This window comes from Semicossyphus pulcher, unplaced genomic scaffold (assembly GCF_022749685.1).
Source record: "Semicossyphus pulcher isolate SPU_LCO1_2020_fin unplaced genomic scaffold, fSemPul1.0.p SCAF_21, whole genome shotgun sequence".
Lineage (NCBI taxonomy): Eukaryota > Metazoa > Chordata > Actinopteri > Labriformes > Labridae > Semicossyphus > Semicossyphus pulcher.
The window spans coordinates 8,823,647-8,849,756 of NW_027211695.1; the positions used below are offsets into that span (position 1 = coordinate 8,823,647).

Below are 26,110 nucleotides of genomic sequence, written 5' to 3' on the forward strand. Positions count from 1 at the left end.
AAGAGAGAATATGTGTATTTGTTAACAAAAAGAAACAAATAATAAACACAAAGGTCATTGTCAAGCAGACAACAGGTGATCAGAAAGTCGCAGCCTCGTCCAGAGTTTAATTAAGTCTGCAGCACTGTGGGTGCAAAGCCAAGCGCTAGAACCTGAGGCGTGTTAAAACTAATGATGTGGTGTGAATGTCTCCACTACAGGCGCACATAAAAAGGCTGGGATGTTCTGACCTACTAGCACAGTCCCTCATTGAGACAAATAAAACTCAGGGCTTCATTAACGGCCTCCACCTGCCAAACAACTGACTCATACCACACCAGCGTCTCACTAATAGCAGTTTGCCACCATTTATTCTCTTTCTGATGCAGAGCGGGGCAAACTGAAAAGCACAAGTGTTGAGAAAATGAGCGGGTGAACACTGAGGTCTCCTTCATGCAGATCGCCTTTGCCGTGTACCTGGTGACTCACCACTCACAGATCATCTTGTTCCCATGTATGCAGAGCACACTGTCACTCACTTCACATTGATGTACTTATCAAAAAGACACGACATGAAACCCTCTTATGGACTTCAACTGAACAAAACACATCCTCTATAGCCAGCAACTTTTCTTAACTAGTGACATGAAGACAAATCAAACAACAGGTTAACCATGACCTTAAGGAGGTGCCGATAATGTTATCACCAGTGTAAACAAGCGAGACCGAAACCGCAAGTCTTGTCCTGAGGTTAGTGCTGTCGGAAAGGACATGGGCTAATTGAAACCAATATGTCTTATCTGCATGGGAGTGGGAATATTATCTGCAAATGTTACGGAAATCTGTTCCATTAGGTTAGATGTGAGATATCGTGTGCAGTTTGGATACTTTGTCCTGTGGGTGGCACTAGAGAGGAGTATGGAAGAATCCATCATTAAAAGATCAGCTTCCATTAAAGTCTGGCTTCATAGTTTAAGGTATCTCTTCACTGTTATTGTTGTTGCCACAAAGGTGGTGGAAAATCAGAAGTCACTTATAATTTTGACTTACTAACTTATAGTTTTAAATGTATAAATTAAAATATTCACTTTAATCTCCTGACATTTTACATAGTATATCTTTGTGCATAGTAAGCTTACTATGTTATAACTTTGATTATCTAAAAAGTTACACATAGTAATTGAAGTCTATTAGTGTTTATTGGTGTGAAAACATCTCACCAAAGAACTACAGACGTGGATGTGGGTTTCTAATTCAAAAAACTTCATATAAAGGTGCACAGACATACCGTTTTGCTTTTAAGCCTGTATATTTGTAGCACATATTGATACCTTCTTAATCGAGAACAAAAATCTGCTTCTTTCCATCCTGTGCATTGCCTCACACTGCCAAGCTCTTTTTTGGCACTTACTCATGTTGTTCTACGTTGTACCCACGTTTTACATTTCTTTCAAAATACGCGGAGCTCTTACACCAGAGAAGAGCTCATGGACATATGGACAACAGTTCTTACTTATTTTTATTCTAGTTCTGTCTTAATTGCTCTGCACCAAAACACCAAAACCTTGTTTGTGTAAACGTACTTGGCAATAAACCCCGATTCTGATTCTGTTCCGACTTGTCTAGATCCTCGCTTGGGTTTTACTAACTCTCAGATGTTTATCGCTTTGGACAAAAGTTTCTGCTAAATCAAATTTTAACATTGTAACTTACTAATGCCTTATTCAAGTATACGAGTATTTTACACAACTACCGGGCTTAGAGAGTTTTCCCTCAATAGTATACGTGTAATATATAATGATTAATGCTTATTGATAGTAAGTGAGGAAGTTGCACTTGAAATATTATGTTAATTTGCTTTGCTAAGTATGGAAGCCCTAAGCGGACCATCCATACATTATATTTAATCAATTTTCCCGTGATAACAAATAGTTTTATATATATATTTATATATATAATAGTTTTTTCTCATTATGATGAAATAACAAAGCTTGTTTTCTTGTGATAACGGGATCATTTTCCAGCGATCGGGAAAACAAAACAACAAGCTGATCACTGTGATATTACAGACCACCACATGTCATGCTGCCATTGCCCACATTAAAGAGGTAAGTTATGCCTGTTTCTATGTTTGTTTTGTGCTTTTGCAACTCTGAGGATACCAGTTTTGGTATGATCATCTGACGTTTAGGTGATGCAGTGCTGTAATCTTGAGATAACGAACAAAACAACCAGAAAGTACTTATCACGGGAAAACAGTAAATAAAATGTATGGCTGCATGTTCGCTTCGGGCTTCCATAGAAAAGTATTGTGGGTCTACCACCTTATATATCCCATTGTGAGCAAAGCTACTATTAAGATTGGGAGGCATGACTCTAAATTAATATCAAGTAATCTTAGATTATAATCTTGCTGATTTAGCTCACTCACTACTCAATAGTGAATATGTGTGCCTTTAATCTGAAGTCTTTCCAGGAATATAATACTGACCCGCCTTGAGCATTTTTATCTTTAGTTTGAATTTTTTTTCTCTTTCTTTTTCTGGTAGAAGTAGTTCTCCATACTGACATTGTTCCCTTATACAGCTTTAATCCAAGCCAAACATGATTTATCAATCTATGTTATGCTTTACATATCCGTGTGCATTTGTAAGTGGTTAATAATTTATCTGTTCATTCATTTTTTTTGTTCATGCCAAGAAAATGTATTATAAGTGTATTATAAGTTATTCATACCAGTTATTCATACCAGGTCAGATTGACACAGAAGCAGCCCTTTGATAAAAGTGAATGTACAGGCAGAGTAGCAGCCTGGCGCTCTCCACCAATAGGAAGATTCGGTGTGAGTTGGGGGCGGGTCCTGCTGGTCAGCAGGTTTGACTGCGCACTGCGCTCAGACAACTTGATACAGAGTAACAGTAAATCAGACAGAGCAGCTCCTACAGCTCCAGCAGTGAAATTGTAACCCTGTTGCAAGTATTTTTGGCCGCTGATAGGACCGAGTGAGATCACTGCGGTCTCTTTTCTCGGATAGACTCAAGAGTTGTTCGGCAAGAGCAACGCAGGGACCGTTTTCAGTCTCATTTCTGCTATATCTCAATATTATATCACACTGGAAATGTCCGAAAACAAGCCGAATGATGAACCGAAGTTATCTACGACGGACAGGGTGGTGAAATGTAAGTGTATTTTTTTTTTAATGCCACACTGAAACGAGACGCAACCACAGCTCTCCCTCTGACCAGCAGACTTGAAGGAGGCACAGTCGCAGCCGCAGCAACAGAGGGAGCAGCAAATGTAGTCGAAATTTGTTTGCTGGCTATGGAGGAAGAAGGGTGTTAGCCGAGCTTTGACAGCAGCAGTAAACTAGGAAGTGAGGGTAACTCCACTTTGTAGACCCGAGCAAGAATTCTTCTAGAAATATGTCACATTCTGCCTGTGAGGCGTGATACAGCCGCCTGTCTGTATGTGCACTGTTTTCATTAGGAACGAATAATGATTTGATCCATATACACAGTGCACACAGTTCTACAATATGCATGCAGATATTGCACAACCAATGCAACCCGAGGGCGATTTTCCCTCATTTTGCATGCATCACCAAGCATACTTTTACCAAGGCTTGTTTTTTTTTTCACCATTGCATAATACTACTTGATGTCGCCTATGTTTTGTAATCTCACATTTGGTTCATCGTGTGCTTCATGCCATATGGGCTGGCTCTTCCTGCCTTCTGTGTTTACAGGTCTGACATTCCACCTTTGCAGTCTACCATAAGAATGCAATAAAGATCATAATCGAGACGACCTACCCCTTGAACAAGGAGCAAATGTAGTAAATGTAGCCTGCCTGGTTTCATGTCAGTTGACATTTCATGTTGACTTGAAGGCAGTTGCAGCAAATACCCTTTTTTTCTGCTTTAGAGTGGGTGGACTTTACATCAATTTAAGTGAAATTTCTCATATTGGAAGAAAAATTGAAGCCTTTCCTTAGAGGCAACATGGCAGAATGTGTTTATCTGTCCTGGCTGCTTTGGAACAAGCACTAGTTGAAACCATTATCCCCTCCAGCTCCAGTACATCCCAACAGGCATGTGCAGAGATCCCAGTGTGCACACAAGCACACAGGAGGGAATTGTTGAGTAATTTTATTCAGGCTTAGTTGCTGTGGTTCAACCGGTTGAAATGATTAGATCATCTGTGACCATTAAACATTAGGATTTAGTTGGGAAAAGGCAATGCTACAGTGTTCAAAAGACCATGACTGGAATCATTTACTGTATTAAGAGGCAAGCCTGAGCTCCGTCTCGCTAAGCTCTATCGCAAACATAGTTCCACTTGAGTGCTTCCTTAGACTTAGCTTCTTCCATTTGAAACTGTTAAACACAATGATAACTGCAACAATTTGTTTTCTGCAGCGGTTGTGTTCGGGCTACGCTCTGCTCCGAAATGGGGTTGAATGTTAAAAGAGAGTCACACCATGTCGTGGGTGCCTTTGTGATGAATATTTCAAGAGATCATCCCCCTACAGTCTCCACCAACTTGAAGGGTAATGAAAAATAGATATGACAAGTATGTGTTTTTGAAGAGATTTAACAATATCACCGGGAGGATCGGCCGGTTGTGGATCTGAAACTGGAGATGCCAACGTCTCAATCCTGCATTTTCACTATCTTCCTCCTCCTCGGCTAAGTGACGGTCGGCTGTGGTCTTAATCAGGTTAAAACGTATTGATTAGTCATTAGAGAGGCTGAGTGTAAGGGAATCTGAGCGCCCAGTTTCTAGTGCTCACTCCTAAACCTGATGTGGAGATCAACAAAGTAATTGAACTCATTATTCATTCATCAAGTTTCAAGAAGTCAGTGTTTTGGTAATGCATCATGTAGTATTATGACAACATAGACGCTGGCTGTGTACAAAGCACCTCTCCAAAATAACTGCAGGCTATAGGTGTGAAGTAATTTGTTTTCAGCCGCCTGGTTTGCCCCTGCTACAAGGTGTCAGTCCAACTTATCATAAGTGCTCTGCATCCACCTGTTTTCAAAATGCATTATCATAATGCTCCTGCTGCATAGTAATTACTCATAGGAGTTTAATCAGCTGAGGCAGGAGGAGTTGCATAATTTTCAGCGCGTTTTTATCCCCGACAGAAAGAAACGGGAATATACGAGCAATTTCCAGTATGCAGCCATTAGATTTAATGAACTCCATCACCTGAGTGTTAGTCACTTCTGCAATATTGTTGTTGTATGCCGCCTGTTGATGGACTAGTGCAGCTGTTTTGTGGTAATTTTTAAAGGGCGACCTGGTTAAGCAGCATTTGAATAAGGATTAGGTTGTGATTTGAATGATTATCCTGATTATTTTGACACACTCTGATGTTTTTGCAACAATTATAAGCCCCATGGCTGCATCTAGTGACTGTTTTTGTCATTGATCAACCTGTTGATTGCTCTTTCGCCCATAAAATGAATCAAAACAGCCGTTATTTTGAGAACAACTAAGTAACTTTTTGCGCTAAAGAACATCAATATCATTGAATGTTTAGCACTTTTAGTACTTAAACAACAAAAAATAGTTGCTTATTAGCTTTCTTTTGAGTGACAAATTAATTATTTAGCTTAAATTAGCCATTGAGAATGCATCATTCATCAAACTTGTCTATTAAATAAACATATTGAGTTTGCAGCTGCTACAGTCTTGTGAATATGTAATGAATGCTAAAAACCCTTCCTATAATTGAATGTCTCATCAGTTATATACTGATGAGAGCTTGTACTAGAGCGACCCAGAATTAGATATAAAATAAACAAACAGTTGTTAATATGGTCGTCATGGTGCCATCGTGACAACCACCCCCCCTCCAAAGCAAAGCGACCTCCGTAATGGTGTTTTTCCGTCACCGGCTAAGAAGCAGGGCCTCCGAGCCCCCGACGCAGCCCGGGTCCTTCTCTGCGAGTGGGGATGGATAACATCTGACATTTGACTTTTGAGGAGAGGCCCCCGTGCTCAGACATGCGTGGGTTGGAGATGGCGGTGGTGACAGCGGCGCAATGCCAGCCACTGATCCCAGCTGGAGAGCCGAGTCATTTATAGAACAGAACATTAAGTAATGCCACATACTTGATCCTTGCCTTACATGTGATCACCTGCATACATTTGGGCCTCCCGGTTAAATCCTGACATGTGTGCCTTTGTAGTGTTTCTTTCTTCTCAGGTACAAACACGGTGTAATACAGAGGTATAAAAAACACCATTTATCAGGGTCTTTCCTCAGGGTGTCATACTTCCTCATTAGCATGCAATAACCATTAACTTTTTTGCATGGGAATACGATTACAAAGGGAAAGTTAAGCGATTTATAATGAGTGCTGAGGCTGTTTGTTATTTTAATCCTGTAACTTGTAAAGTTAAAACTTTGTCATATTTTGGTGAAGTCCCTTTGTGTTTAAATTGTTGTATTTTCAGCATCGGTAGTTTTTGACTCTTAGTCTTGCAGAGCAAAACACATTTTAACTCTTCTTTTTAGTGCGAGGAAAGGTCTAACACAAACCATTATAATTCTGCACTATAAAGGAAAAACTATCCAGGCTGTTTGTACTTCTTTAAACCAGTCACAACTGTCATGGTTGCACCAAGATTAGGTTTTATAAATGGTGCTGAATAGTGTCAGGAGGGGAATTATATTTGGGTGACATCTGAGCCCTGCCACTTAAATGGCTAAATGCCCAAAACAAGCCAAAGAACCAAGACCTGCCATATTGCAATATCCAAAGTGCCATTAGTAGCATGTTGGTTGCTAACTCAGGTGCTTTTATTGCTAGGGCTGGGCGATGTGGCCAGAATCCTATTTGACGACAAATCATTAGTCAATATGAAATAACCACGTTGTAAAGACTGTTTTTGGATTATCCTGTGTAAATTAAATACTTGCCGTAAAGCTGCTCAGCTGCTGGTTTTGTGACATCACGATAGAGACGATTTGCGTAGACACCTCCATTTTCATATTGTTTTAACGATATATATTGACATATTGCCCAGCCCTATTTGTTGCTATTTCAAGTAGTGAAGGGGATTTTTAAAGTAGTAACATGCATATGGCAGAAAAGGAAAAGAATTCCATCAGACATAGGCAGACATCGTCAGGTATAGGGGTGGGAATCGCAGGGCAACTCACGATACGATTTGCGATACCTGACCCACGATAACAATAACATCACGATACATATATATATATATATATAGGGCCAGCCTATCCATAATTTTATTACGCGAGTCAGGACGACGATATATTGCTGTCAGACTATTTGATTATAAACCAGGAGACCGACGAATTTAGGACTTGCTAGTTGCAATATGAAAAATGCAGTAGAAGTTTAACCCCACTTTCTCTCCTTTTTATTCTTATGTTCTGCTCGACAGTTCATTTTAATCAAGACAGAATAAGGACGTTTGCTTTCTGCTCTGTAGAAAAGATACAAAGCATTGTACATCAGTGGTTCCCAAAGTGGGGTACTAGGACCCCTGGGGGTCCAGGAACCATAGCCTGTGGGTCAGCGAAATAATTATAATACATTTATAATAAATTGTAAAATTGTGCTGAATCATTAAAAACAGCATGTCTACAGATTTGCACCAAATAAACAAGCATATTGTGTCCATTACTCCCGACCACATTTGGACCAATAGAAACTGACGTGATTGTGACACACCAAGTCAATCTGTCATGAATCAATCAACTCACTCAGGTCGCAACGAACAGTTCCTCCGGCTGTCTCCTACTGTTGATTTTCTGAAAGCTTTTAAGATCAGTTACTTAATAAATGCTGTCAAGTTGAGTCCACACGCAATTTGAATAAAATTACCTTCTGTTTTTAAGTTTTATAATAGAAATAGTTCCTGTAATTTAACTGGCTGCCCCTAAAATGTAAACGGTAACAGCATAGATATGATGATGAATTTGCTCACTCCTTTAGGTTGTTTTTCCCACCAGTTGGCGTCTATGTAAATAGAGTGAATATAAAGAGCAAAGCCTTTTTTGTTTAGCGTCACTATGGAAAAATGATTCGGGTAATTATTTTTGTCAGTGATACAATCTCACTTATGATTCCCTTTTTGTACCAAATATTTAACTAGAACGTAGAATAACACAATTTAGCTTTAACAACATTAAATCTACTAATAAATATTATTTAACTGCCACAGCTTAAAGGTACAGAGCTGCCATGGATACGCAGTAACACCACAGGTGAGAGTGTGAAGATAATCCTGCTGGCAGCTGCTTCTGTGTAGAAGAGACAGAGTGGTTAATAAGAGCCGGTGATTGGTCACACAGTTGAACTGTGAGGAGGGAGCGCTTGATCTTCTGCACCGGTGCAAGCACTTAAATAGCAAACTGTCAATATAATACCCAATCAAGGTGAGTTATTTGCAGAAATCGGGATGACGAGTGTTATAATTGAGCCGCCATTATCTAAAGCACATGGTCAAGCGTTCAGCAACGCGCCTCGGTAGATTGTCTTCAACCCTGTCAGGAGTAATGAGCTCGCAAGATTTAGGTTAGCGGCGCGAGGATGTTACTTTAAAACTTTTCTGAATAAGTTTCCTAGATCTTCAGCGATGCCTGCTCCCTGTTTAATGTCTCGTCTCCTTTGCATGTGATGAAATCAGGTTGCTCGTGGCTCAGAGGGCCGGCCCCCTCCTCCTCCTCAGCATCTTTCGACAGCAGTCCACTCTAAACTACCTGACCTGGAAACGTCGCCTTCAGCAGAATCCGCGAGCGACGGCGAGATAACCAAACAAGAGATCAGAGCCTGTCGTGTATCTCCTCGCCTCGTCTGCAGCGACGCAACAGATTCTTTATGGCGGTTTTTGATAACATCGTATTGCATCACGGCACAGTAGGGAAGACCTGCGCTGCCTCTGCTGTGATGTGATACTCAGATACACACTGTGGTATCCTGAACCTGAGTAAGTGCACCTTTACCGCTCATTAGATTAGAGAGGAATTAGGCTCTGTTGTGGATTTAGGGCACGGCAAAGCGCCGGATTTGGACAGATTAAGCTCCATATAGGGGGATAAAGGCGGCTCTGCTCTGAGGTTGTAATCTGACTCCATGCATTAGCTGCTGCTCTTGCTAATTCATGTGAACAAATGGATGTTGGGTCTTGATAAAGCAATAGGAGAAAACTGTTTACCTACCTTTGCATTTTCAGATTGTTGCTAAGCCTATGAGCACAGTCTGTGGATTTGTGGACCTTTGAACTCTTATAGTTTTGTAGCTGGATGGAGTCTTAACTGCTTTGTGCTATTGTGACTTCCTTTTCAGCCACCAAGGTCCCATTTTGCAGAGGACCAAATAGAAAAATTCCACTCTTGATTGCCTGTATCTAGAGTGCACATCCTAAAGCCATGGATCATAATGTTCCTCTATTGTATTTAGTAAAAAAATCAGCCACCGTATAAAAAAAGCCCTCAGCGTTTCCCATTTCATGGCTGGCAGACACCAACACATGGCCCCTTTGTCAGCTACAGCGGCTCACAAAAGCCATTTTGGAACACAGACAGGAGCTGTGTGTCATCAGATCACTCTCTGGAGCTGGTCGCAGCACACTCGCAAATCAATCAATACACTGTCTACAACACATGTAGCTACATATTGGGCAGGCGGTGCAGTGCGTGTGGGGGAGGAGAGGCTAACCCAGTGAACTGGGAGCAACTGGGTTGCTGGGTTACATTAGAGGCTAGTAGAGTAGTAAATCTGCTTTCTCACCTCAGGTCCTGCTCAGAGGTCAGAGAGTGGACAGGCAGCAGAGACATGGAGTTTTTAGACACACTAATGTGTGCATGCATGCACTTTATGTACAACATGGGCCATTTTTAATTCATTTAATTGAAAAAGCTGATTCTCTTCGGAAGTCAGATATAGAAAACCATCTGCCATGGGACCGTCGCCAAATGCTGTTTAGCAAATATTGTGAGCAAAGGCTTTGTCATGCGCTGCGAATAACTGGCTTAACAGAAACTCAATTCAATTAACAACTCAGTGGATGATGATTTGATTCAGGAGCGATTTTGTGCTTGTGTTTTTTGCACAATTTGACTTTAAAGGGATAGTTTGGATTTTTGGACACCAAGTTGTATGAAATACTGGTAGTGTAGCGGATGCAAAGCGATTAGCTCACTCACCAAGTCCCGTGGTCGGAGTTCTCGTCGGTTCTGAACGTAGAATAAGTAGTTCCGGCGAGACAACACAAAATCATCGTCCTAGGATTTCATATACTGCGCCCTTTTTTTGGCACTATTTTCTCTCTTGACAAATCCTGCGGTGAAAATGGATCACCATTGCCATTAGTGCACCCTGAGCAGTGGGTGTTTTGGTCCATACCGGGACTTGAACCAGTCACCCTCTGGTTCCTAAGCCAAGTCCCTACAGACTGAGCTACCGTCTACCACAAGTATTTGATATAACTTTGTGTCCAAAAATCTGAACCATACCTTTAAGACCTGTCTGATTTTCTTTGAACTGTTGCCAACATCCATAACAAACGTTGTAAAAATGTTGGCGGCATAGGTTTTTAGAATCTGGGAGCATTTCACAAGTCCTGCAAAGTTTACATAGTGATACATAGTTTTTTCCTGTTTATTTTAGGAACCGGAAAGTTCAGAGATCTCAACTTTAGGATCCCTTGTTTGCTTCTTTCATCTGCAGTGCTGCTTTAAGAAACACCGTGTCAGTAACATTATTTATCTCCGTTTAGTGACAGCTATTAAGATGTAGACCCTACAATTTAGCAAATGGATTTATCATTAGCAAAAAAAAAATCAGTCTGTTTATATTTTGAATTGCCTGAATATTTATCTAACCCCAGCCCACAGGTATGCACACACACAGCCGCCTCAAACCGCATGCTAAATGAGAAACCGTTATGGCACCACTGAATAATGTTTTATGCCTCTGAATAAAAGCTCTCCTCAGTAACAATTTTATCTGGGACAAACCTCTTTCTGTTTGAACACACACCGTGTTCTGGCTGCAGCTTTCCTGCGATGCTAATCTCTATTAAAAAGAGGAGGATCTTTGTGGTTACCTGTATGCTAAATGGGAGGCTTTGTCTCTGTGGATTGGGACAGGCCCCTGCACGCTGCTGTGTGACAGATGCAAACACAGACACACTCTCCTGTGTTGTGCCAGGCGGTCGTTTGTATTTAAATATGGGTAAAATGAGTAAAGCCATCTGCGGGCTGCCTGTAAACGGCAGATTAGTGTGCAGGGAAAAGTCACCGCAGGGGGAGGGATGTTGTAACTCTTGTGTTGGCTCATCGACTTGGTGCTTATAGAGAGGGGGGGGGGGTGACACAGGCAGGGTGTGCAGTATCTCATGGTAACAGTCTAGTGGAGATTGCTTCTTCTCTGCTATCATGTAAGCATCGGTACTTGTTGACACCCACACACACACACATTGAGGCTGATGCAAATGCGACCTGTTCCTATGAAGAACTGATGAATATGCAGATTTTTCATTTCCAGTACTTGAGCTTGTTTGTCAGGGAACATGCAAGAAGCGCACAACCTGTACACTTCATCCAACATTTAGCGATAAAGTCACACCTTAGCTATGTAGGAGTTTGTTATGATGGCCTTACTCTGCCATTTTATATCAGCGCATCCTGAACGCCCACAGTGACACAGGTTTTACAAAATGACTCCAGAAAAACGAATCTATTGAAACCATCGCACCCATACAAGAGAACGCACCCACTGGCTGTCATTCCCGAATCCTGGGAATGACAGCAAGCAAGGCCTAATTTTCTTGTCTCTAACAACGTTGTCAGCATCGATAAACTTGAGTCTTAATAATATTTTTATACTTTGTAATTTTCAAGAACACCATATTGATGCATGCAAAGATTTTATAGTTCTTACCGAAGAACAAAAATTCCTTTGCTAAGACTGCATTAAAAGTAGTGTTGTCATGTTGGACGTTACAGGGACTTTAAAGGGGTCACATTTTTGGGTGTTTATTGTTCACAGGGAAAAAGTAAAAACTGCATAATTTTTCCAGAATGACATTTTTAAAAAGGTCGCCTCTGAAGTGGGCCGTTCAGAACAGCTGCAGGTTTCTAAGTAGAACCTTGCTTTCGCTGAAATCGACCAATCGTCTTCCACCGTCATTCACCTCAGGCAGCCAACTTACCATTCCGACACCTCCGTGTATCGTCCTCCCACTCACAGTCCAATTCTGGCTTGTACATACAGTGTAACGCAGAATAACCGATCCTAGAGGAGCCATGTTTTCTACAACTTTGGAGCGACAGTGCAGTGCGGCCGCCCGCCCACGTGGGATTGCACATGTGGGAGAGGGGGTATGCGGGCACTACAAATACTCTCAGCCAATCGTGGCTAAGATCTGACCTATGAATGGCAAAACAGCTTGTTCGTTTCAGGAGGAAGGAGAGGCTCCGAAAAATAATTAAATTAAAATATGTAAAATTTCTGAAACGAAACAAATTGTGATATATTGCATCGCAACCCCTGTATCGCGATACGTATCGCATCGCTAGATTCTCGCGGATACACAGCCCTAATAATAACTGTAGATTTTATTTTTTCCCATGCTGCCATTAGAGCAGAAGAAAATTTCTCCCAGAATTCAGACTTGTCTTTCGGTCGTAGCTCCACATTCCACTGGAGGTTTGGCGGGACTTTGGGTTGGCCGACCGCTGAAGCATTAGACCCAGAGAGCAGCATCAGCCAACATGGCATCTGTGCTGTGCATTCAGTCAAGCTGCCCGCAGGTTTCTAGCCAGTCGCGGGCTTCAGGCCTTCAAATGACATTTTTCAGGGCATTTTCAGCACGGGTAGCTCTTCACTATAAACCAGAAGACCTTTTAGAGCGAAGTACGTGTGGGAGTCATCGTGAATGTCATGTGTACCCAGCTTTGCCACTCGTTTGCTGCACTATGAAGGAACGCAGTGGAGAGTTAACCCCACTCCCTCACCTTCTTATTTACCACGGCTCGAGAAATGGATCTACTGCTGGGCAGATTTTATCAAGACAAGTTGAGAGATCATGTTCTATACACAGTTCCTTTTAATTAACCGACCAATCAATACTTTTAATCAAGTGTTATAGATATGCTTTATTAAAGCCTGGAGTAGCAGAGGGGGCTTGAATAAGAGCACGACTGCTGTGCTGTTCTCAGGTTCTGCATGGAGCCTTTTAACAGTAAGGACTGTTTTAATTCTCAGCTTCACTAGGCAAGTGAACAAAATTAGCTTAATTGAGCAAAGCCCTTATTTAAGATCGATAAAAACAAGCCTTCTATGTAGTGTTTTTCCTTTATTCCGTCACTGCATAAAAAGACGACCTCAGGGGGACTTTCTCTTTCTTTCAGGTGTTGTTAGCCGGTTAGCTAAAGCGCCCAGTGTGTGGACGAGTGAGAAACTCCAGCTATACAAATACAGCTGGAGGTGAGTCGAGGCCCCAAGGTTTATTTACACGTGTTAATTATAGACCACCTGGCTGAAAGTGAACCCTCTTATTCCACGTGGCGAAAATTGGTGTCTGCTTATCTAAGTCTACCGTAGAAAACAAATCTTTCATTGGACGTCAGCTTGTTCTATAATTGACCTGACAGGATGTTATGTGAGATTGGCGTTTGGTCGACTTCCATCAACACATTAATTATCTATAAAAAGACATTTTTAGGAATCAGAATCTAATTTAAAAGGTGAATTTATCTGTGTTTTTGGCCCGCTGCTCGGGCCTGCGTATGTGTTTTTTAAAAATGTATCAGACAACCAGGCACACAAGGGTTAAGTTTGCCCCGGAGCTGATGATGGCAGGCCTCTCAGTCACTCCCGCCCACGCGGAGAGAAGAGGGCGGAGGACCGCTGACTGGCCCACTCACTCAAAACACACTCTGCAGAGGCTAAGCAGAGCCAGAGTCGTGACTGAGGTGTGTGTGTGTTGGGGGTAGAAAAACTGTAGAGGTGTATTTGTTGTCATGCCCTTATTGTTTTTCTGTTGAATCATGCGCCCGGATCAACTCAAAAGGACCACCAGGTGAATTTTCATTACAGGCTTTTGGCCCCTTAGCAATGAATTTTCCCTGGGTATAGTCTGCAAGGTCAATTTATCTTGTTTAAAGTTAGATTTAATTTACACTCGTGTTTGTCCGTGATACACTGTAGCTTGCCAGCAACCTGAAGCAGATCTGACAGTCACATCCACCCCCTCAGACTCCGGAGTTGGCCTCCGCAGTTGCAGTTGCGGATCATACAGTCGTGCAAGCTGATATCCCATCAGTCTGAGCTCGCCGTGCGTGCCTCCGTTAGCCAGATTGCGGAGAGGTTAGTGTGTCCCAGGGCTCCGATTGATTTTGTGCCTGTCCAAACACGGCCGGGGTGCCATACATTACGATGACCAATCATTTGAGCTTTAATTCCGCCCCGCTCCCCATCGGACTATTAGGAGGAGTGGAGGGATGGCTCCAGGACTCCCGCTGTATCTTTTTTGCCGTCAAGCGGGCCTGCAGCTTATTAACGGCATTTCGCTTTATTGATCGCATGCAGAGTGAGATCCTGTTTTGCAGCAGACTGTTGTTGATGCAGTCATTGTTGCGCATGTTCATACTTGTGTGTGTTTTCATATTTTCAAGAATATCAAGAAAGTAAAGGAGCGTCCCATTCGGCTGATTTAATTTTTGTTTGTGTTCAGCCTAGTGAAAACTGGATGGCGAGACCGTGGGAGACATGTTGTTTCAACAAGCTAATCTCGACTCTGTTTGAACTCTTGAGCCCAAAATGTGGGCCCATTGTGGGTAATTAAATCCGTTGTCACACCCCAGACCAACACACACACATGCACACTTGCTCACTGGCTGTCATACTCTCTGGCAGTGTGTTCTTTGTTTTGCTATATCGTGCAGGCCTTTAATATTGGCCCAGCCCCCACAGAAACCGGCCAGGTTGATGAGTGACACAGACGTTCACTGGCACACACTCACTGCTGTGAACACAAGTTTGGTCTGTCCCCGTCCATGACACACTGTCTCAAGAAGACTAAAGAGTACACTGTCTGTGACAGGCTGCACAGTTGCTTTAGTCGGCACTGCCTCCTTTTCTGTCCTGTATAAATGTGAGACATACTCTACCAGGCAGAATATTTTCTTTTTCCCTGCCTCAGCTCTGTCATGTATTCCAGCCTCCCTCCAACAACATATTCCTACGTCTTCCTCTGTTGAGTTTCAGCTGTGGTTCTACCATCCCTGGCTACACTGCGTCCTCTAGTCCGCCATCTGCCATTCATTCAGCATTTTCTTTTCGTTCCCATTTGCACACTCGCTTGCTCACGCTGCTGCTCAACAGTGTCAGACCCATGTTGTAAGACCGAAACCCCCATAATGCTTCGGGCCCGTCTCCCTGTATAGAACGTAATCTGATCCCCCTGGAGGAATGCGGCAAGCCTCGGGGACGGCCAAATCGAGGTGCAAATCAGCCGGTCTGCAGGCAGATAGTGTATCTCAAAGTGATTTTAAGCCAGCAGCGATTGCCAGAGTGAAATCAATTTAGCTTTCCTCCTACGCCACACCAATTTTTTTTTTTTTTTTTTTACTTTTGACACTTTCAGACAATAGATGTAAGCCGCGTTAAACATTTGTTGTCTGTTTTGCAGCCAGCAGTTAAGAGGCCAGGGACTTCTCCTCAGACAAACAGATGGTGTATACAGTACAGAGCTATGCGGCTCCGCAGTACAAGGCTGCAGCACTGCATGTGATGTCTTCATGAAGCCTATTTGCTTTTTGATTAAGGTAAATAAAGTGTCTTTTAGAATCAGTAAAGTGCCCTGATATATGGCAGCATATGTCTCTGTTTGCTTTGAGTGAAGGAAATGGTTGTAAAATGTTTGCGACTTCTGATAAAATACAAGCTGTTCTGCATGTTCAGCCTTTTTTAGTGTTGTTGTTATTGTGCCTTCATTACGCATAGAATAGCTTAGCCCCAGTTTGTGCACCTCATGTATCAATATTCATGTCGTAGAGCTCCAACTTTTTTTTTACCTTTTTTTTTATAATAATGGACCAAATTTTGAAAACCGAGAAGGTTAATCTTAATTCGGGATGCACCGATGCATCGGCTGAACATCGGAATCGGCCGTGTTGACGGACAACGGCCCCTCTGCCAATAAGGTGGCATGTGCCGATGTTTTCATTATTTAACTGCTTTAATTGTGCAGTAAATTTAATTGTAACATAAAAGTATTTATGTTTTCAGAAAGATTTTTGTTAGGCTATGTAAGCACTGAAAAAAAAAAAAGAAGATTTTTATGTGAGAGAAGTTTAAATAAAAAGATGTATTGGGAATTTGAAAGATTGAATTCATGCTTTCCCAAAGAGTTACGGTTATTGGAAAAAAAAAACATCAGTATTGGCAAAATTGTTGTCACCGTGATTTTCTCAGTTGGTGCATCCTTAATCTTAATATTTGTTCTCATCAATAGTCTGTCTGCTGCACTATGTTAAAAATGTTTAAACCATTTATTAAACAAAGATGGTAATGGTTTGGCTTGAAATTTGTCATGTCCAAAGCTGTGACTTATACCCCTTTCCCACCTGCTAATAAATGGCGATTGTCTCTTTTCCCATTGCCAGTGGAGTATATTCCTTTCGGTCTCTTTTCTGCTGCGTCACCGTCTGACATCACAAACGTGCCAGAAACCTGTCGCCTGTCTTCTTCTTCCCCTCGGATCAGAAGAAGCTCTATTGCGCGAAACAAAGAACAAATTTGCCGTTGTATGTTGTTGGCCGGAACTTCAATGCTTGTCATCGCATCGCTCTGGAAAGGGGGGCGTGTCGACCCGGGTTTTGTGTTCCCATCATTGCCGATCAGAGCCGAGGCGATACTTACCCAGTTACTGCAGTCATTTGACCCGGGTCTGAATGCCGATTGTAACCTTTCCCACTAAGCAAAAAAGCTGGGTGTTAGCGGATGTTGGCGGGTTTTTTGACCAGTGGGAAAGAGGCTTTAAATTCCTGTCCAGGAAGCCAAAAAAGACACACTTCCTTGGCACTTTTATTTATGAAAATATTCAATAATACAGTGCAACATTAATAAAGAAAAACATAAATGATGGAAAAACCGTATTAATATGGCGGCCATCTTTGTTTGGATTATGAATAACTTGCAAAACCAGAGAATATGGTTATAAACACTTTTAAAGATGGAATATTTTTTCAACCAGCTGGTAAGAAGAGTCTTCACAAGAGCTGTGAGTGTGTTCAACAACCTTCTGGGTTTTCTACAGATTATGGTTTATTTATTTTCCCCCAAAAAATGCATGCTTAACTGTGGGACTCTAATGTAATGGTAATAAATGAGAGGCACAGACTGGGGCTAAGCATAGCTCTGCAGGGGGAACACAGGAATGTTCACAGAAGAATGTAGAAAAGGCTGAGCCACAGTCTGGTCTGTACATGTACAAACATATGTATGTACAGTGAAGGAGGCCTTTGACCACAGCAGAGGAGAGTCTGGGATTCACACTCCCTTCAGGCAGTCAAGCTGTCAAGTGTCCCTTTCTGAGTTCTGAACATACTCGCTGACCTAATCCTCAAGGATGCATGACCTCTGGAGCCGGCGTGTTGCCCCGAAGGGATCAAGGGCACGACCCGAGCCGTCCACTTCTGCTTGACCCTCACTACTCAGCAGCACCTAGAGTTTTATGAAGGCCTTGGCCCCTACTTACTATCCTTGTCTTTGATTGGACGCTGACGGCAGAGATGGCTTTTGTATGTGATGCTTTAACTGCCTTTAATCTCACGGCTGCTAGTAAAGCCTGCACAGATGGTGCCTTCAGCATAATACTCGATGAGTGAATTTTTGAAAGTGCTTTCTCTGCAATATGGAGGTCAGGCTGGCGGCAGAGAAGGATGATTTACTTTACAGTCACTTTTAGCCCAGAAGGGTTGCATAATAGCAGCTACTTCAGGGGTTCCGTCACAGCTTCTCCTGATATATAGAGCTCCTCCGGGGGGCTTGGCTCGGCGAGACGAGAAGTGTGTGTATGTGTGAGGTTGGTGAGGAGTTATATCCTTTGCTGACTCAGAATTCCTTTAGTCTTTAGAGAAGTAATTCCTTTGTTGCCCTCCCTTCCTCGTATCCCAGCCCCGTGCTGTTTTTTTTTTTGCTTTTCATTCTTGGCAGTCAGGTGGCCCTGCTGGCAGGAGAACCCACCACACCCGCAGTCATGGCCTAGATACAGATATTGGCCTGAGAGGTGGGCGTGGGCAAGGGGGAAAAGGAAGCATAGCAAAAGGAAGGGAACTCTTAGGGACCTTGTTGTCTTGGCAGGAGGAAGAGGAGGTGACTGGCTGCGCCGTCCCATTGCCTCACCACCTGTCCGCAGAAAAATCACAGCCAGCCTGCCAGAAAGGCTCACCATGGATCACTTGAACACAACGATTTAATGCCAGAAAGATGCTTGTTGCAATATTTAATATGTCTAGGTGTTTAATGTGTTTAGCTTTGTTTACATATGTATTTACTTTAACGCACATTGCTTACAATTTCAGACCCTCCCTTGTCCTTTCGACACAGCCTGGAGGAATGCCTTTTCACATATGTGATGGGGCTATTCTTGTATGGTGGGGATGGTTTGCCCAAGTCCACAGATCATTGCGATATCACAGGGCGGTGTGCTCTTTAAAGTCAAGCAGGTAACCTTCACAGCTGAGAGGAGTGGCCGTGTGGATGGGGGAGGGGTGGGGGGTTAATTAATGATGAGGAGCGTTATCTACAGTTCAGGCGGTGTTTTATTTGGGTCAAGTCTTTGTCCGTTCTCCAAATGTGGGTGCAAATATAGACCGGCCCTCATCCCCTCTGTATGCGTCTAGTAATTGCATTCTAGAAATGCCAACATCTCGACTGCCAACGAGCCCTCCTTGGGAGGTGCGATCACGCCTGTTGAGGCATATTATCTCAGAGGCAAGCTGTGAATGAGTGCACAACACACTGGAGTCAGTCGGAGTTTCTGGAACATAACATTTTTCTTTTGGTTTACATTAACATATTGTAAAGTATTAGAAAATATTGTGTCGGGAGTCATGTAACTATCATCCATCTAGCTCTTTAATTTGCGATGAGAGGTGTGGTAGTACAACTTAGGTCAGAACTTGATCTCCTTTTTATAGACAGCTCCTAATTAGCCAGCATGATATTCATTATATTCAAGGTATCACATGTGGATGACTATTTTTATATCTTACAGTTGTACTCCACAAACAAGGCATAATTCATCTTGATACTTCTGAAAGCTGAGATTCCTTTCCCCTGGTCTCTCTTTATCCATGTGTGGATTCAAATATTTAAAAGGGGGTGGAAAAGCAAGAGCCACAATATGCCTCTTGACAGTCCACTATAGCTGGCAATGAGAAAGATTAATTTTTACAACATTTAAGCAATATCACACTCGTGGTCGTGCTGTTGTACTGAATATCAGCACGGCTGTAATTCGGTCATAGGAAGATAATCACAGCTGTGCTGATATTCAGAACAACAGCACAACCTCTTGTGTGATATTGCTTTTATACAAGAGTTTTACAAGTAGCATATAGCGGTAAACTGTAATTATTATTTTCTGTTCATTAAATCACTTATTTTGTTACACCAAGACAAGTAGCACCTGAATTTGATTGATATAAGGGGTGGGACAAAGTATCGATGTCGCAATATATCGTCGTCCCGACTGGTGTGATACAATTATCGTATTGCTGCTGCCCAATATCAATATTTTAATTTAAAAAAATACTGCGCTCTAAACAGATCTCCCTACCAATTTAAGTCACTGCATCATTGTTTCATCTCAGTTTGTGCATTTTGTATTCTTCAATTAATCTGATATTGTGATGTAACATTTTATGATTGTCTTGCAATATATCAATTATCGCAGAATCGCCGTATTGTGATATCGTTATCGTGGGCCACGTATCGTATCGTGAATAACCCTGCGATTCCCACCCCTAATACGTATAGTGAAAGGTCCCAGTGCGGTTGTACTCTATATCAGCACTCATGGAATGCCTCTTTTCCAATCAGATTACTTGGTCCGAACTAACTGTTATAAAATGAGTCCCAGGTGCAATGTGTACTTACTTTGCTTACAAAGTTGACAATTTTATTACCAACCAATATTTTAAAGCACTTTCCAAATTTCCTACAAGTCCGTCCAGTTTAATGTGGTCGCATACTGCTGTAAGTTTTAACTTCTCTTTCATGCTATCATTATAGAGTTTCACATGCTTGATTTAGATTTTGAGTATTAATTTACCACATGTATATAATGTTGGATATCCAGACTAAACGTGGGTGAAGTTTCAGATCTGTAGGTAAAAGTATGTTGGAGTAACCCCCAGGCTTCTCAGCTCAGTCTGCAGGCTGCTGTGAACGCCATGTCTTGACACAGTTTTTCTACATGCTGCACGTTGTGACATCACAAAGTGGTGCCTCAGCAGGGGCCTGTAGGAACGGTGTTTCTTAAAGGGACAGAGCTGACTGACGTTTCAGGCTGTATGAGGGCCTGCACAGAGCACCACTGTGAGAAAAATGAGTTTTTGTAAACCGTAAATTATGCTAAGCTACTCCACAAGTATCACACAGTGAAATGTGATGCTTGAAATTAGCATAATACCCCCCCTTTGAAGTTAAACTTTTAGTTTATGAAAACAACTCCAACCCCAAGCGGAGCTGCACTCTATCACGTCCAACCACTCGTCCACATGTCACTACTCACTCATAGAACGTGCCACCAACAAGAACGCTTTGTTAAGTGACTGCCTGCTTACCGGCGAAGCCCTCCAGGGCTAGTGGGGACATATGTTCTCGATAGACCTGTGTCGTCAGTCCTTCCTCATACAAGCGCCAGTTGACAGCATGATGGAGAGCGGTGGAGGACTCACACAAAGGTGGTTCTGTGCACGTGCAGGGCCAGGTTTTTATTTGTCCAAACACGCCCACCAATCCCCCCTTTAGCCTGACCTCTTCTGTTTACCATATGAAGAAAATGTTGAAATAGCAGCCCTGCCGGAAGATGCCATCATATTGTCAAAGCCTAGACACATGATAGCACAGACCTTGTAGGTAGACTGGTTTACTTGAATTTGATCTACTGATGACAATTTAGAATTGGTTGCTCTTGGGAGGCCGTATAAGAATATTGGATTTTTACTGGTGTCTATATTTTTTCATTGGAGGTGTAATTCTTGATCTGGTGCTTGTTATGTCAGGGCCTTCAGATTACAAGTAAATCAATTAGCATGTTGCATTTAAAGTGCATTTGTCATGCTAGCAGCCTTTTATCCGTAGCACAAAAAAACAGGGAATTTGCAGAGATGTGTGGCTATAAAACTGTCTGGCTGTTATGTGCCACAGGTTAAGCGGGAATGGTTTGCATACAGCCCGAGCACGCACCCATAGCACCCCGTCTTCCAGATCCTTTCAGCCTCCTCCATTGTTCCGTCTCCGCTATGCTCCAAAGCTGATTACAGCGCCTTCTCTAATGAAAGCTAATCCTGTGTCACGGCATTGTGGAGGAGGAGGACTAGGAGGAGGGGGGCAGGCCTCAGCACGGCAAAGCTAGCAGGGAATGTCTTCTTCAGGGCCTGTCAGAGTGGCTTTCAGAGGAAACGCCAGAGAGTGTTAACGTCTCCGTAAACCTGGAAGTCTGCGAGGTCTTCCAGAGTGAGATTGAGCTTTTTGGTGCTGTCCTGTTAGCCCTTTTACACCTTACACGCAGCACTGCCCCAACCTGTTATAGGCTGTTGTAATTCACTTTACCTGTGTACAGCCCGGCCGTTCATCATTGCGTCTCAGTAGTTGGACCTGGCATGTCTGAATTACTTCAGAGTTGGAACCCAGAGTTTACTATTCTCTTAACCTTTAGGTCTCTCTGAGCTTTCTGTGCCTGCACCTGCGCTGAAAACTGCCTCATTCAATACAAGCCCTTTTCTTTTTAAAAACCTAACTGCACACTGAGTCTACTTTCAAAGAATTTCATAGAAATTATCATAAAGATTTTTCTCCCTTGGTTTTAATCATTTGAATCATCCAGCCGACATGTATTAGTTTGTCTCCTTGTTTTGATGTGTGATACATGGCAGCTTGTATAGAAATTGTGGATGGGAACATTATAACAAAAGTATGTGCTAAATGGGTTTTAAGGATGCATTGATACATCTGTTTCATTGCAATGTCTATTATGTCAAAGGAGCAACTCGCCCCTGGGAAAAGCCACTGTCAGTCAAAGCTGGTTTTCTCTGTAATCTATAAAAGCAAAAATATTTGAAATTGGCGCCATAGCTGTGGAGAACGTTGGACAAACAGCTCGTGCTTTCGCCCATTCTACCTTCGTACAACACCCAGCGTGCATTGCGCCCCTCCCTCTGAAAGGAACGTCCCAGCGAGAGACACTGGAGTGAAAAAGTACCGTTTTCCAGTCGAGGACATTGATCGCTGCAGGTAAAGAGTCCGAAATACGACGAGAATATACCAGTGGAACATCTAAAAAATCTTCAGGTCTGCAGTCTAAATTTCAAACCTGACGATTTTGAATGAGACATGACATCGGAGGCGGGCGTCCTAGATTGATAAAGTGTAGTTTAGCGAGCTCCCTGGCCTCCGCCAGATGACGTGTTTTATGTAGTGTTTTCCAGGTCCCATTGGAGAAGCGGATAGCGTCCTCCAAAGGCACAGAGCTAAATTGCATTTTTCCTACCATAATGGCATTAGCTCCCTATAATAGCATGATAGGACTGACAAACTGGCCCTTTAAGTAACATAAGGCCAGCAATGAAAACTTGCTGAATTGTAACTGAATTTTATGATGACATTTTCAAGGAAACTATATATAATGTAGCTTAGTCATGTCATGCCTGATACCAGATCTGCTTGATTAGGTCATCATCAACACCCAAATTAACCCCAGCACACATTTCGTCAACATCCAAACTCTTGATGCATTTTTATTTCATTGACTGATCTTCCCTCGGCCTGACTCCCACCCCTCCCCCCGATCCAACTCCAAATCCACTGTAGCCATTTGCCAGCCACGAGCCCTGTCCCTTGCGACCTCTCACTCCCCCATTGATCTGGCCGCTACATTTGATGCCGCACGCTGAAACACCAACAGTAAAATGCAGTGACAACCTTTAGAAAATGCCCACCACCCACCGAAAACCCCAGCATCCGCCGCCTACTCCCATCCATCCATCCTTATGTCCAAACATCCATCCATCCATCCATCCCTCTATTCACCCACGCCAGCCTCCCACGCCGCAGCCCTCACCTCACTAATTAATCAGAGACTTAGTCAGAGTGCTGTCTGAGCAGCGGTGCATTTTGATCACCTGCTGCTGCTAACGCTTTCTACATTTCTCATCTCAAATCTGTTGAGCCAGCAGCGGGATTAGCGTTTGCCTGTCACTCACTCTCACACTGCTGTCGCCCTGTCCTCTAAAGCGCCGCTATGGGCTATTTTCTGTCAGAGCTCGATGGTCTCTGATAACCCTGACAGCCATGGCAGCATGAATGCAGGTCTTGGGTGTATTGTTGGCTTGTTTAGTATACGACCTGTCCATCTTAATAATGAGAAGCCCTGGATAGCTGTCAATGACGGGACCCTCTGTGCAGACAGCCATGCATGTTATTGCAGTGAGCAGCTGTCGGATGCTCCATCACACCCCTTTTGTTTGTGTTCACCACATTCGACTAATATGTATTATGTCCAAGCGCGTTACAGTGGTGCGTCGGCTTCTGCTCGTACTGTATTTCCAGCCGTGGATGAAATCGGTGCAGAATGTAACATGCTGCCGGCGACTCATTTTTAAAGCCAATATTTTGATGGATGAGAGATTAAGACTGAGACTCTACAGCTCTGTTTCCCTGGCAACGCCTTTTACTCACTTTTATCTAATATCTCTCCTGTTTGTTGATGCGATGTTAAAGCTTATATCACTGCAGCAGATGATCATGGTCAGCAAATCTTAGAAGTACAGGAGCAGTAGCATTTGATGAAAGATGCGGCCCTGAGAGCGAGAATCACAGGCCGAACAGACCAGTAGAATAAATGTTATGTTGATTTATTTAAAGGAACAAAACATGGAGTTTGAGGACTCTTCTATACCAAAGCATGGACCAACATCACAAAGAACGACAACATTCCCTCTGCTACAATAACATGAACTGGCTTGCTATTAATTTGAGGGAATGACTTCAGCGTTATGAAGGCACAGTTTTATAATTTTAGGGCATGAATTATTAATTACAGGGAGCAAATTAAGTAGTACAAGTTATTGTACTATTGCAAATTATTAATTCGAGAGGAAGGAACATTTGTGTGCACAAATGATTAAATATGTTCTCCTGCTGGGCTCAGTAGCGTCTTCATAGCAGGATATCTTTGATACAGGTCCCCTGAGTCTTTGTCGACAGTTCTGCTCCGTCTCCTTTTTCATTTTATTTCCTCTCCTCCTTTTTTTTCCCTCTCCCTGTCTTTTTTACTCTCTTTGTGTCTGTCTGTCTCTGGGAAGGTGAGCGCTGTTGGCTCCGCTCTCCTTCCCGCCTCAACCACAGAGGTAACCACTCCATTTCCAGATATATATGAGGCAGACTCAAAAGCACTGAGCTTCAAAGCTAAGCTCCGCTAAGCGTCGGGTTCAGGGCCGGCTTCCATCCCTGCTAATGCACGGTAAAGAGGTTCGCGCCAATTTCTAACTGACCTTTTCACCGTTGCCCCTGAAAGCTTTTTGAATCTCTGCTCCGCACTCGCTGGCCAGATGGCAGGCATTACTGTAAATGTTCTATAGGATGATTTCCATTTTAATACGCCGCATATATTGTGACGTAATATTGGAAAACCGGAGTGTTTTCCAGCTTTGCTGCAAATACCAGGTGTTCCGGTTCAGCTCCATTAAAACCCATTTGAGTCTTTTCTAGGTTTAATTTTTCTGTTGTGTAATTTGTCTTTTTGTGTTGAAGCAGTGTTGTACGATCAAGCACAATTTCACGCCGGAAAGAGTCTAATTATGTGGGAGATGAATATAATTTTGACAATACAAAAAGAAAATACTCAATTTTTAATGAATGCCAATGAATGTCATTCAAAATAACAGTGAAGTAAATTGTTGAATCAAAGAAAATGCTTCAAAAGTTATGAAACTCAACACTCCATCCTTTTTCTTGTGACTGTTTGTAGTGCTGTCAAAATTGGCCAAAAATGACATTTGATTATTCCTTCTTACAAAACACAATCAAACTGTTCGAATGTCAATATGGACAACACCAACACAACGAAAAAAAGTTTGAAAGATATATTTATTACAAGATGAGCATGCCTTTTAAAAGATCAACATAGGCTCCCTACACCTTGTAAAATACACAAAAGAATTCTGTTACGTTAGAACACACATTCAAGGCTCTGAGCGAGCTGTGCTGTAACGGGTTTATTTATTTAAGCATCACTTTGGCGGCACCTATGGTGATAAACGGTAATTGCAGGAGCACACGTCCCAGATATCCAGACAGTGTCGCATGTGTGACGTCCACGGTTGGCTCCGGTTGTAACTCTTGCTTTTCCTCGCTGACGGTCGCTTTCCTTTTTAGACTGTTTGCCTTCATCTGAGTGTCGAATTTGTTTCTTTTTCTTTGGATTTTCACTTATTTTTGAAGTTGTATCTGTAGTCATCCATCTTTTTTTTGTTTGTTCAGCCGTAGTAGATTACCGTTTACTCACATGACTTGCAGAGACCGGAAAGGCCTCTCTGGCAGACCAACCACTGCTGGGTGATGGAAAACGCGTCACTAACTGGGCGCCGCTTGTGATCTTTACCACGAAAGTTGCACAGACAGCCAGTCCGTAATACTGCAAATGCAAAGGCTTTCATCAGTGGCTCAATTACCATTGTGTTACCTCATTCGGTGATAGATAGTGACTTAACAGACGTTTATTTAAATGAAAATCTTAGACCTAATTACTTTAATGTCGAATTATTATTATTTTTAGTGTTGACGAACAGTTTGTAACTGACTTTCTGAACTCACTACTCTACGTGCTGATTGGCCGTTGAAACGTTTGAC

At 42.6% G+C, this 26,110-nt stretch overlaps 1 protein-coding gene across 2 annotated transcripts in view; it reads left to right on the forward strand.

Moving 5' to 3' along the window:
* The first annotated feature begins 2,897 nt into the window (after positions 1 to 2,897).
* The window catches only part of LOC138601225 (protein phosphatase 3 catalytic subunit alpha), a 77,925-nt gene continuing 54,712 nt past the window's right edge, over positions 2,898 to 26,110 (forward strand). For both annotated transcript variants that reach the window (XM_069672804.1, XM_069672806.1), the window contains exon 1: positions 2,898 to 3,158. In XM_069672804.1, coding sequence (XP_069528905.1) covers positions 3,098 to 3,158 — 61 coding nt within the window. In that variant the 5' untranslated portion in view covers positions 2,898 to 3,097. The remainder of the gene's footprint in view (positions 3,159 to 26,110) is intronic.